General features: G+C 35.5%; 1 protein-coding gene across 1 annotated transcript; it reads right to left on the bottom strand.

Moving 5' to 3' along the window:
• Nucleotides 1-4398: 4398 nt before the first annotated feature.
• Nucleotides 4399-8451, bottom strand: LOC110606478 (pumilio homolog 12). Its single transcript, XM_021745294.2, has 5 exons — nt 7355-8451; nt 7051-7213; nt 5603-5766; nt 5262-5520; nt 4399-4853 (listed from the first exon to the last, which is right to left on the bottom strand). Exons 1-5 carry the CDS (start codon nt 8179-8181, stop codon nt 4737-4739), a joined length of 1530 nt encoding a protein of 509 aa, XP_021600986.1. The 5' UTR covers nt 8182-8451; the 3' UTR covers nt 4399-4736.
• Between the last annotated feature and the right edge of the window lie 3743 nt (nt 8452-12194).

Here is a 12194-nt window from a genome sequence, read left to right as displayed (position 1 = left end):
AAAGCAAGATTAACCTTTGGGGCAATAAAGCAATGCAAACTCAAGCTCACCTCATTCCGTTTGAAGAAGGCGTCAAATGGATCCTTTGCAGAGAAACGAAAAGGAAGAACCTCTTGTTCCAGCAGAAGATTTGAGAATGAAGAAAAGTTAGCGTTGATATGTACTCGGAGCCTGAGGCCTTAGCACGGAGCAAAGCTATGCTCTAAGCTAACGGTGTCAGAATTGTAAAAGACAGTCATGGAAAAGGAAAGAAAGGACATGTCCAGATAATGATGACAGGAAAACAAAGACAGCAAAGAACACGAAGAATGAAGAAAAGCCAGAAAAGGGAAAGAGCAAATAGGACTCGGAAACTGCACAACGACAGAAAGATGAAAGGATGTTATTAAGGCACCTGACCACGAACAGGCGCGGTCATAATGGTTCTCGATATTCACCCCCTCGGCAGTAGGGGCGATAACTACCGAGAAGGTGAAGGGGAAATTGATGACCGCTGGATTTCTCCATCCTGGCCCAGGGCCTGGATCATAGCCAAAAGCCCATCTTGCAAAAGCCCACACACCTGCTACACGAAACAAGCCTGGTTCGTGCCACCTTCAAGGCCGGACTCAACCAAGCTTCTTCACTTAGAACGGCCCAGTCCGTGACTAGTAGGCTGTAAGACCCCGCTCGTTCAGACATCGGAATTCCTACCGTCCGGTGGAATCTCGGGTGTCGGATCCTTCTGAGGGGTATAGTAAGGGTTTTCTAAAAGGTTTTCTAAAATGTTTTTAAGTGTTTTATGGTTTTAAATGGAAAAGGTTTTGGGTTTTTGAAGAGAAAAGACCAAGGAGGGACAATCAGAGGTTCGGCCGCCGAAAGTGAAGTTCGGCCGCCGAACATGGAAAGGCTTCGGGAGCGCCTTTGGCCTCCGAAAGTCTTGTTTGAACGAGTCAAGGTTCGGCCGCCGAAAGTGAGGTTCGGCCGCCGAACATGCATGAGTTTAGGGGGCACGTTAGGCTGCCGAAGGTTGTTGACCAGGCCACCTATAAAGAGCCCTCAGATCGGAAATGGGCGAGTTTTCTCCCCATTCCCGAGCTCAGGTGAGTGTATGCCCTCCCTTGGTTGTTTGTATGTCTTTCCTTCAAATCCCTCAAGTTTTTCATGAGTTTTATGGTTATTTTGAAGAGTTTTAAGCTTAGATCGAAGTTTTGGGAGCTGGGAGCTTGGAGCTTTTGGAGCTTGGATTCTCCACACCTCCGAGTTAGAGATCACACCACCCTCAATCTTCAAGAGGTAAGTGTAGATCTTTGCTTCCCTAGTGTTTTTATGAAGTTTTATGAAGGTTTTAATGTTTGAGTATGGGTAGATATGCATGTTTAGGCTTTTGTGGGTTTTATGCCCAATGTATGTTAGGTGATGTTGTGTTGAGGAGTTTAAGTTAGTTTCCTTGCTCTCTTTGCTTGTGGGAGTGTGTATGCATGCTTGGGAGAGAGTATGTGAGGGTTGGGGTTGTTTTGTGAGGTTTGGGAGGCTGTTATGCACGAAGGCTGAGTTCTGGATGAACTCAGGTTCGGCCGCCGAAGGTGGTTTCGGCCGCCGAACATGCCTATGGATGCATAGGTTTGGCCGCCTAACCTTGCCCCCGAAAGTGAGTTTTGGCTTGAAAGCAGACTTTCGGCCACCGAAGGCAATGTTCGGCCGCCGAAAGTGCCTGACTTTCGTCTCTGGAGAGAGGGTTCGGCCGCCGAAGGTGCCGCCGAAGGTACCCGAGTTTCGTCTCTGGAGAGAGGGTTCGGCCGCCGAAGGTGCCGCCGAAAGTGCCTGTCCAGCCTTTTCATGGCTGTTTTCTATGCATGTTTCAGTGATGTTTAGAGGGGTTTTTGGGGAGTTGCTTATGAGTTGTTAGAATGTGTTTAGTACCTCATGTGAGTCCATCTGTGTAGGATTGGACCTGAGGAGAGGTGTCTAGCTTCAGTGCTAGTTGACCCTGAGTTTGTTGAGCAGTGGCTTCAGGTGAGTAGAACTAAACTTAATCTTTTATTTTAAGAAAATCAAATGCCTAAAGCATACTCATACATCATGTTATGTAATAGGATGATTGCACTAGTTTCACCATGCCCATGCACCATGTTTATATGTGATAGGATGATTGCATTAGTTTCACGAAGGTGACGCATTGCATAATTTGCTGTGTATATGATGAGATGGGTGGACCAAGGCGACCTCAATAGCCCGCAAGTCTGTCATTGAGTCTTTGTCAGTCGGGCGAGTACATGTAGGAAAGCCCCATGAGAGCTCCTTAGGGGCCAAGTTTTGACAGAGGGAATGTTGGGGTCATGTCTAACCCTGAGGGGAAGGACGTTTCGTGAACCCTCTAAAATCACCCGCGAGAGGAAGAGATTGCTAGCGTGAACTCAAGCGGGGAAGAAAGGAAAGTTATGTGTTTTAACTGTGATGTGATGCATTTCATGAAAGCATGAAAAGAAAAAGAAAGAATAAAATAAAATGTCTTTATATTAAAATACATAAAAAGGGTGGAACAATAAAATAGATAATAATAAACCTAAAAAAAAAAAAGGAGGAACTAAATCAAATGTTTTTCTCTGTTTCTACTCACTGGGCTCTTGTAGCTCACCCCTTTCCCTTAACCCCAGTTTTGCAGGGCCAGAGTAGGTAAGCCAGAGTTCAGTCAGAGTAAGCTATGGGGAAAGAAGAGGTTCAAGCATGGGTTGCCATGTTTGGTTGTAATAGCTTAGTTGTGTTTTGTTTATGTATAAGAGATGCTTGTATGTATATGTTTATGGAGATAGTGATAGTTATGTAAGGAAGTTGCTAAAGAGATGTTATGTTATGTAATGCTATGTATGTTTGTTTGCTTGTATAGCTTAGTTATGGACATGATGATATATGGACATGATAGATGGACTTGATGTATGGTCCTTATGGATATAAGGGATATGAAGAATAGAAAGAGTAATGTTATAAAGAGATAGAGCCAAGTTAAGAAAAGTATAGATATGTCATGTGTTGTAGCATGAGATGTATAGAATTGTGCTTTGCCTAGAGTGTGGGTTAATCCCTTTTTGTTATGCATGATCTTAAGAAAATGTTTTAATGTTATGAGTTTTGAATGGCCCGTGAGGGGAGAAAGGGTTCCAATCCCTTGAACCAAAGCGGATATGTTTTAAAGCAAGCTTGATGACCCATTTGGTATGAGGTTCTATGTTTTCATGCATAGGTCAAGCTGAGGTAAGGAAAACAAGTTTAAAGGTTTTTATGAGACCAAAACTTAAGTTTTCAAGTAAAGTTTGATCATACACAGGATTATACCTAGAGTTCAGGATGTATAGAGGCTTACTACGGGTCCCGGCGGCCTTAAGCCGATCTGGATCCTAGTGCCGAGCAGTTTGGGGCCGTTACAAGAGGGGTACCGGTTTCCGGGCTGTTACATAGGCCCTCTCCTCTCAGACTCAGCGTCCGGCCCGACTCTCGGCCCAGCCCAATATCCAGAGCCATACTAGGACAGCCTAGCAGATCCGCTCGAACGTACACACGAGGAGAATCAGAGACCGTTACGCATGAAGCAGGCTGCTGATACCCTCGTACACCCGAATCTGTATGTCAGAGACGCGTGTCCCAATCATGGAAAGGCCTTTACACGTCATCAGCAAGCATAGCGAAATGGATAAAAGGGGGAACCCCCAGAAAGTTTAAGTTTTATCTTTCAATACAAAAACCCTTGTAAAAACTCTACTCGATTGGATCTCAGATCATCAGAATTTAATTCACCGATTTTATATTATACAAATTAATAATAAAATTTAAATTGATTTAATTAATTCATCATTCTTATTATTTATAAACAAAACATAAATATTTATTCTTATAAATAACAATTATTTTTTTCACATTCACTAAAAAATCATTATTAATATTTTTGTAACATTTAAAATCTGAATTTTATATAATTTTTTATCATTAAAAATATAAAAATTAATAAAATAATATAATAAATTTTTTAATATTAATTATAAATGTATTAAATATTAATAGTTATTATTAAATTAAAATAATTTTTATAAAGTGCAATTATTAATTAAAAATAAGAAATAAATTTAAAATTAAAGGTAAAATGAAAAAAAAAAAGCCAATTAAGTAATTTTTTGACGTAAATAATTTTAAGTAAAATAATTTCTTGCAAAATTCTGACAGTAAAATTTATTTTTAATTCAAAATCAATTCTGACAAGAATTTAAGGAAATTGAATTATTGATTTTGCCAAACGCAAAAATTTGAGAAAAAAAATTTATTTCTTTTAAATTTTTTCAAAATTTCGTATTTCAAACAAAAGTTAACATATTGATGAAAAGAAAAAAAAAAAAGATAGGCTACAAAGTAAAAAGGAGAGAGAGAAGATGGCCAAAATGATTTAGTAAATAAAATAATATACAGTTAAAACTCCCTTGTAATGATCTGTTTCTAATCCCTTTGGGGAAGCTACAAAAAAATAATAATAAAACTAGATATCCTAATGAGGAGATGGAGACAGATGACATGTCCATCACTTATATAATCCCCTTTGTTCCAAAGCTACATCCTTCCACATCTCAAAATTATTTAAGTAACAAACTACACACACCTGCTCAAGCATACAAGGACAGATAAGAACCAAACTCAACAACATCTAATGTTAAACAACAAAATCACTCTCCTACAATTCTTTTAATTAAGGTACTAACTAAAATTGTACGTGTTCAAAAATGTATCCCCCTCTCCCTGAGCTTTAAAAGAATCTTTCTGCCATAAATGTTGTTGCGCATTCTTGGAACGTTCATCTGAATCAGTTCTAGCAACGCTACAAAGGCTGGGCCCTGTTATTGCCACAATTGGAATGGAGCACAACAGAAGATCAGAAGAGTACCCATTAATCAAACAAAGAATAGTGGACATGCATTCTAAGAAATGAAGGTAAGATCCTCATGGGATAAAGATGCTCCCTGTGCAGAAGGCAGAGAAGTAGCGGAAATTCAGTATGCGGTTTAGTTCTTCTCAAGCAATTTGATTTGGGATATGCAATTTGTGCAGTACAATGTATGATTGCATATTAGGAAAAGGCATAATGAGAAATTTTTTTAAGAATTAGAATCAGTTAACTTGTCCAAGGATGTGGACCAGGACTCTCAATAGCATAGAATGAGCTTTTGTTACCTTTAATTACACTAGTTTGCAGCTGCACCAAACAAACAGGTCAATATATATAGTGAGTTCTAATATCTGACCTCAGATTTTGATATTGCAGACTGGACGACATAGTTTCCAAAAGAATCCACGAGGAGCATGGAAGCATTTGAGCTCCTGAGCAACTCCCAAATAATTTGGGCAAATTGCTCCTTATTTGACTCAATCAAGCACTTCTCCACAACATTGCTGCCATACTTGTTGCAGGCAAGAACAATGAAACTCCCTTGAAGTTGTTTAAGAAGATTTGCTGTGATCCGCGGAAACTTCAATGCCAATATATGCTGTACTACATAGTTGCTGGAAAGAAGAAAAATAAAAATATAGAGAAACCATCCGAATACAAACAAGAATATGGATTAAGTTTAGTACTAAAACAAACCCATAAGGATCTTCTGCCAAGAGTAATGCGTTTGCTGTTATCTCAGATATCAGACGATCTCTAGCTTCCCCTCTAGAGTTATCAACACACAGTTGAAGCACACAGCATCCACTTTTATCTATTGCAATTTCAAAGCAGTTGTCTGCCACCACATTCAGAAGATACTGCCAGAGAAAATCCACCATCAGAAACTTTATGATGCCAGATTTATGAATTGTTCTTTAGTAACATTTCTATTTGGAGAAAGTAAATGTGAGAACATGTAAAGGAACAGTGTAGTGAGGAAAGAGGATTGGTAGATGATTATCCAAAACTTCTGACTGACATGCAAGGTGTATTTGATCCCCATTTTAGTCAAATAACATCCAAAGTTCACGGTGTATCAATCCCATTAAGAAAAAACAAATCCATGCAGAAAATTAAACCAAGCAGCAGACATAAATATGAAGCAGAATTTGTGATAACAAGGAAAATAGGAATGTATACAATAATAATCCCTCAAAGTAAAATATTAAATATTTTCAAACCTACAGATTCAAATAGAAAAATAGAAAGCTGAAGAGACAAATAAGGATTCTAAGATCAAGTTATATTTCCATTATTACATTATTCAAATGTTCTAATAATAGTTACTAGATGTTGGCTTGTGCATGTCGACCTGCCCTATGCTCGGAAACAAAATTAAAGTTAATGGAATTGTAATAATCTTTAGATTTACACCTCAAAGCTGCAGCGGAAATTTCAGGATCGTGAAATTTTCTTGATCCAAAGTATATAAGAAGCACAGAAGGGAACTTAGGAAGTCATGGATATCAGACGATTACATAAGCTTTTTGTTTATATTATCCTTTTTAGTTTTTCCCATTATCTGAATATAAGATTTGAAATTCATAACACGTCCAATCCCCTCACCTTCAGTAATCAAGGGAGCAGTTAACATAACAAACAGCAGGGGAAAGGGAAAAAGCCATCAAGATATCTAAGATATATTTTATGTGGTGTTGATAAAAGTACATAGAACTTTTGCACAAGGAGAGACGCCTAGCTTGCCAAGATGCAGTGTCTAATGCTATTAATGCTACAACTTTGCAATCCAAAGCACATAAAATTGATGCTAGATAAGTAGATGGTTTATGCTTCCAAAGAAAAGTATAGTTTGCTCTAAAATTGATCATATAAATCAAGGAGAAAGAATTTGCTCAGATAAAAACTAACAATTAGATATGAGATTCTATGAAATTGGATTCTCCATGATTTAATCAGGTATTCCATGGAATATAGGGAGCTCAAACCACTGATTTCACCATACTTAATTAGATGGTGCAGATCATATGACCACAGGCTTAATTCATATAGCAGCACATCACAATTTGGGAACCATACTTCAAACAAACTAGAATAAAGATGCACTTAAACTTTTGGGGACTAATAGATTAACTGAGGCTCACCTTATTGTTTTCAATAGAGAAATACCGTAAGCAATGTTTGATTACATGATGACCATTGATGTTCTTCGCCAGTACAACTGCACTGGGGCTTATTGCTGACATAAATACGGATATTTGCTGTTGGGAGGTAATAGTTTCCAACAGCTTCTGTACAGCGCGAGTTCTATTAACAAAAACAAATAGATGAATGAAACAGTAAATATGCACAAAAACACCATGATCCCAATGTAAAATTATAGTCTGCAAACGTTTAATTTTTCTTAGCAATCCAAATTAAACAAGTGAATGAACGAAATAAACATACCCATGAGTGTCAAGACAAATCCTAACAAGTTGAAATTCGCTTCTAGTCACTCTTAGAAGAATCTGACTCCTCTGTTCCTCGCTACACACCTGCACGAGCTTTTGTATAACATAATTCCCAAATGGGTCCACCATCAATTCACCTACATAGTCTATCACCTCGAAGAACACAATGCCAATTCCCACCTTTGCTCCTCTCCCGAGGACGCTTTGTAACAATCTACAACCATTTTGATCCTTTGCCAATCTCAAAATCATACCTCTCAAATCGCCCAAAGGCAAGTAATTGGAAGGTTCTTGTAGCCAATGAGGCCTCTCATTATACAAAGCAGACGAATGAGAATTCCTGATTTTCGACAGCCAGCAGTCCGTCATCGAACCGTTTGAAAATCCACTAGAATCAGCCCATGGGAGTTCGTTGACATTGGATATAAAACTATTCCTAAAATCAATATTAGAGCCAAGCATATCTGGATAACTCAAATAATCTTGCAACCCCATAGACAGACAAGAATTTACACCATTGTTCTGCTGATTTTGTCCCATTTCTTGAACCGAAAACGTCTGTCCACCCACATGGGGACGATAAAGATGTGAACCAACAGAGCTATCACCATAAGCAGCCGGATAGGAAGGTTCGCCGTTATGCTGAGAGACACTGAGTTGAGAAAATAAATATTCAATGTTGTCTTCATTAGGGTTTTGCGAGGAAGTTTGGGGGAGCAGATGGCGCTGATTAAGGTGGCGGAAAGAGGCGTTTCTTGTATGAGAAACGGAAGACTCAAATGGTGAGGATGAAGAGTAGTAGCCGTTACCATTCTGCTCCATGTTAGAAAGAGGGAGAATGAGGGATTGATGATGGCGACAGAGAGAGATGAGAGGAGGAGAAGAAGAAGAAGAAGAAGTATGAAGGGTTTTTGTGAATTGTGAAGGGTTTTAATGGTGGGATGAGTTACAGAGAGAATATCGGGATTTTTAATGGGGAGAAGATCGTGTGGGGATTTGATTGGGCCATTGTATTTATATCAAAAGAAATCAACTCCCAGAGTTTTAGATGGAGAATGAGACTGCTACTCTGCTAACGCTACGCCTATCAAAAGTTGTTCTTCTTTTGCTTTGCATGCATTTTTGGCAAGATTTCATGAGAGAGAGAGAGAGGGCGAGTGGGCTTACTCGGCGTGTGTTTGTTACCTAGGAGGGTTCTCTTGTGACTGACCAATCCGAAGAGAGATTGTGTTCTGTTCTGTTCTTTTTTAATATGTCTACTCCTGTAGGGACCACTTGATATGGTGGACCCACATTAAGATATCTAATCTCATTGGATATTAACAAATCCCTTCAAACACTTAACTTCTTTTTTCTTAAGACTTCTCTGTAATTTTATTCACTCCTTTTGTCCAAGTTAAACTCAATTTGCTATATAAATTCTTATTTAAGATTAACTCCCAAAATATTTATATTCTTAATGTTTATCTTTCTCCCTCTCTCCCCCCCTAGAATTCAACCAAAAGAATATAAACTCCTTATTTCTTTACAAATTTAATAAATAAAATCATAAACCAAATTCATAAATCATAAATTATAAATTCATTTTCAAAGATTTAAAACAATTTTTATGCAAAAGATATACTGTAATTTAAATTTTAAATTATAATTTTATTAACTATATCATTCTCAAAATGGTAACATGCCATTTTTCATTCCTTATTTCGTATTTTTTGAAAAAAAAATATGCTAAAGTGAGCAAATATTGCGCTTTCCATTCTATTTCATTAAGGCTATGGAATCGCAGTTGTAAATTCTCTATCAAAAATAGAGTAAATCGATTTTATTTTAATTTTTTAATTTAAATTTAAATTTTATTTATTAAAAATAAAGCACATTATATAAATATAAGTTTTAGATATAATTTCAATTATATATACATACATGTATTTTGTATTATTTGTATTAAAACTTATAATTTTATATACTTAATTAATATATAACATAAAGTAAATTTTAAATCAAAATAATAATAAATTACTATTAAAATAGATTATGTGAATTTGAAGCATTGAGAAAGTCTCTTTGTTTTCGTTGCACATAAATCTCTAGAGCAAGTGGAGTAGAAAAAAAAAATCGAATTCAATACAAGACAAAAACATATTCAAAACAAATTGTCATCTTTAACATCATCAGTTAATGTTATACTTAATTAATATATAACATAGATCTTTAACCCATGTAATATTTTTTCGTTAATCAAGCATTTTTAAAATTTTAAAGGTACATCTATTTAGAGTATAAACGAGTTGGAAAGCGAATTTTAAAAAATTTAAATTTAAATTATTAAAAAATTTTAAATTCATGTCAAATTCAAATTTTATTTATTTTAAATTCGAACCAAAATATTAATAAATTTAAATTTGATTCTAAATGAATTTAAATAAATCGTATTTTTATCAAAATTATTTTCAAATAAATCGTATTTTTATCAAAATTATTTTCAAATAATTAATAAATAGTTCAATTTATTTACATATATAATGAATTTTAATATTAAATTATGAAAATACAAGTAGAGTTTAAAATTTATTTTTTTTATGTATTAATTTCAATATGTTTAACAAAATTGATTACGAAGAGTTTAAAAATAACCAAACTGGATATTGTATAGTTTAAACTGAACTCATTTATTAAATAAATCTAAAAATTAAATTTAAATTGACTCGTTTAAAAATAAAATTGAATTCGATCGAATTTTATCAAAACAAATATTGAATAGCTTACTTTTATTTTTAAATTAGTAGATGAACTTATTTTTAAATTAGTGGATGAACTTATGAATTCATGATATCATTACTTAGTTCTCATTGAGCAAAAATTAATTGGCTAAAATATATATTGTGCAAATATTTTAATTACTTAAATCCTAATTAGTGGATTAAGAAATATAAACACATTTTTAAATGTTTATCCTTAATTTTATTTATTATACTTGCACAAAACAATTCATTGAAAATTATATTTATTTAGGTACATAAACCATATTTCCCCATATGAGCTCCAAGTGGTTTTGCTTTAATTAGTTGTTTATCCATAACCAATTATTCTTATTACATCAAGAAAATCTAATTTTAGGATTTAAATTTCTCTAAGAACGCGTAATTAATGTATTAAATTTTTATTGAAGTTCATGATGCAGGAAGTCATTTAAAAAAAAAAAAAAATCTGATATTCAGTTGAATAATGGATACTTGTTTCACTTGATATTTTAGAATTTTAGTATATATAATATTAATGTTGCACCAGCTTTTGTTTCAAGTTCAGATTTATAAAATAAGAGGAGCATTGGGTAGTTTAGTCTATATTTAGACTATAAATTTTTATAGTTGAAGGAATTCACGGAAATTCTATATATTTAGACTATAAATTTATAAATTTTTATTTATTAATAAGAAAATTTGTCTAAATTAAATTTATGGTTAAAATTTTATGTGAGTTTCATTATCATTTCACATCACAAATTCACATAAACTTGATTATAATAAAAGTTTTCCATTAATTTTAATACAATACAAAGGGTGAATTTAATTATGAAGACAGGACTTTGACTATTAAAGTCATTAAGTTTGGCTTAACACACCATTTGGGAGAATGTTGACTCCCTTTGATACCCAAGAGTCTTTTTCCAAATATAGATGTGTTCATACACAAAACTTTTTATGAAGGATGACTTGACTATGAAAGTTTTAGGTTTGTTTTAAATCCTCCATTTTAAGGAATTCTTCATAGGCTCACTCCTTCCACTCTTTCTAGTTATAAATCCTTCATCAAATCTTTTACTACAATTTAACTTTGTAATCCCTTCTTTACCCCTTGAGAGCATGCAACGGCATTTTCTCTTTAGCAAAATATATAAAAAAAAAAATCATGAATTTTTTTGTGGTCTCCATTAAAGTCTAATATGTAAAATTCAATCCTAGAAAAACAAAAGTTTAATATTCTAAAAACAAGAAGAAAAGAAAATTTTCCACCAAAACATACCAATCCAACGTTGTAATTACAACTCCCGCCCAGAGCAGCAAAACTCCGTTACTCAAAATAGGTAGAGCAAATCACTCGCTATCACCTCCTGTATGTCAGCCCCCAATAAACGCCGTGAACCACAAAATCAACCTAGCCCAAATCGGGTACTCCTCTCTACACAAGTCTGCTAAGTGCCGTTCAGTGGCTACTCCAACACGGGCCGATAGCATCTGGATCAGCAAGCCCATGATTGCGGCCCTCATCAGCAAGCCACAGAAGCGAGTATCGGGCAATCGCCTCCAGCCTGCAGGCCCACCCCCTCTACATTCCTGCCCTGGATCTAAAAACTCTTTGAAAAAAAAAAAAAAATCAAAACTCAGGTCTCGTAAACAACCATAATTCTTTCCGCGACACTGGTGGTGCATAATCGTCAACGTAGTTTGCATTTTGGCCATCCACATCGACGAACGGGATTTTATCTCGCGCTTCAACAACAACATCGTCGCAGTCCCCTGAAGGTTTTGGAAATTGAGCAGATGTCGGTATTGACCCTTCCTTTGAGTCGTCTCTTCTGAAAAGACTAGTCTTCTTCTCGACATTGTGAATGCGTTGCCATTTTTTTTCGAAAACTTAATGGAAAAACAACCCGGAATATTCTGCTTAGAGGAGGAGGATGAGCGAGTGGTGTCGCTAATGGCTGTGTTCCTGCTGCTGGGTTCTGGCCACTTGGATCCACCGGGACCGGGTTCAGTTCAAATTGCGCAATTTATTATTATAACTTTCTAGCATGCATAAAAAAAATTACGTCGCTTTTCTAAATAAACTAATTC

This window comes from Manihot esculenta, chromosome 18 (genome assembly GCF_001659605.2).
Source record: "Manihot esculenta cultivar AM560-2 chromosome 18, M.esculenta_v8, whole genome shotgun sequence".
In the NCBI taxonomy this organism is placed as follows: domain Eukaryota; kingdom Viridiplantae; phylum Streptophyta; class Magnoliopsida; order Malpighiales; family Euphorbiaceae; genus Manihot; species Manihot esculenta.
Note: the sequence above shows the minus strand (reverse complement) of the source record. Positions and strands in the feature narration are given on the sequence as shown.

Bases quoted from the DNA above. Each gene is read 5' to 3' on its own strand.
- LOC110606478 (XM_021745294.2), bottom strand. From the start codon at position 8,181: ATGGAGCAGAATGGTAACGGCTACTACTCTTCATCCTCACCATTTGAG. The intron at 7,214-7,354 runs GTATGTTTATTT...TTTTGTTAATAG, and splicing joins ATTTGTCTTGACACTCATGG to AACTCGCGCTGTACAGAAGC. The intron at 5,521-5,602 runs GTTTGTTTTAGT...TCTTCTTTCCAG, and splicing joins TTGGCAGAAGATCCTTATGG to CAACTATGTAGTACAGCATA.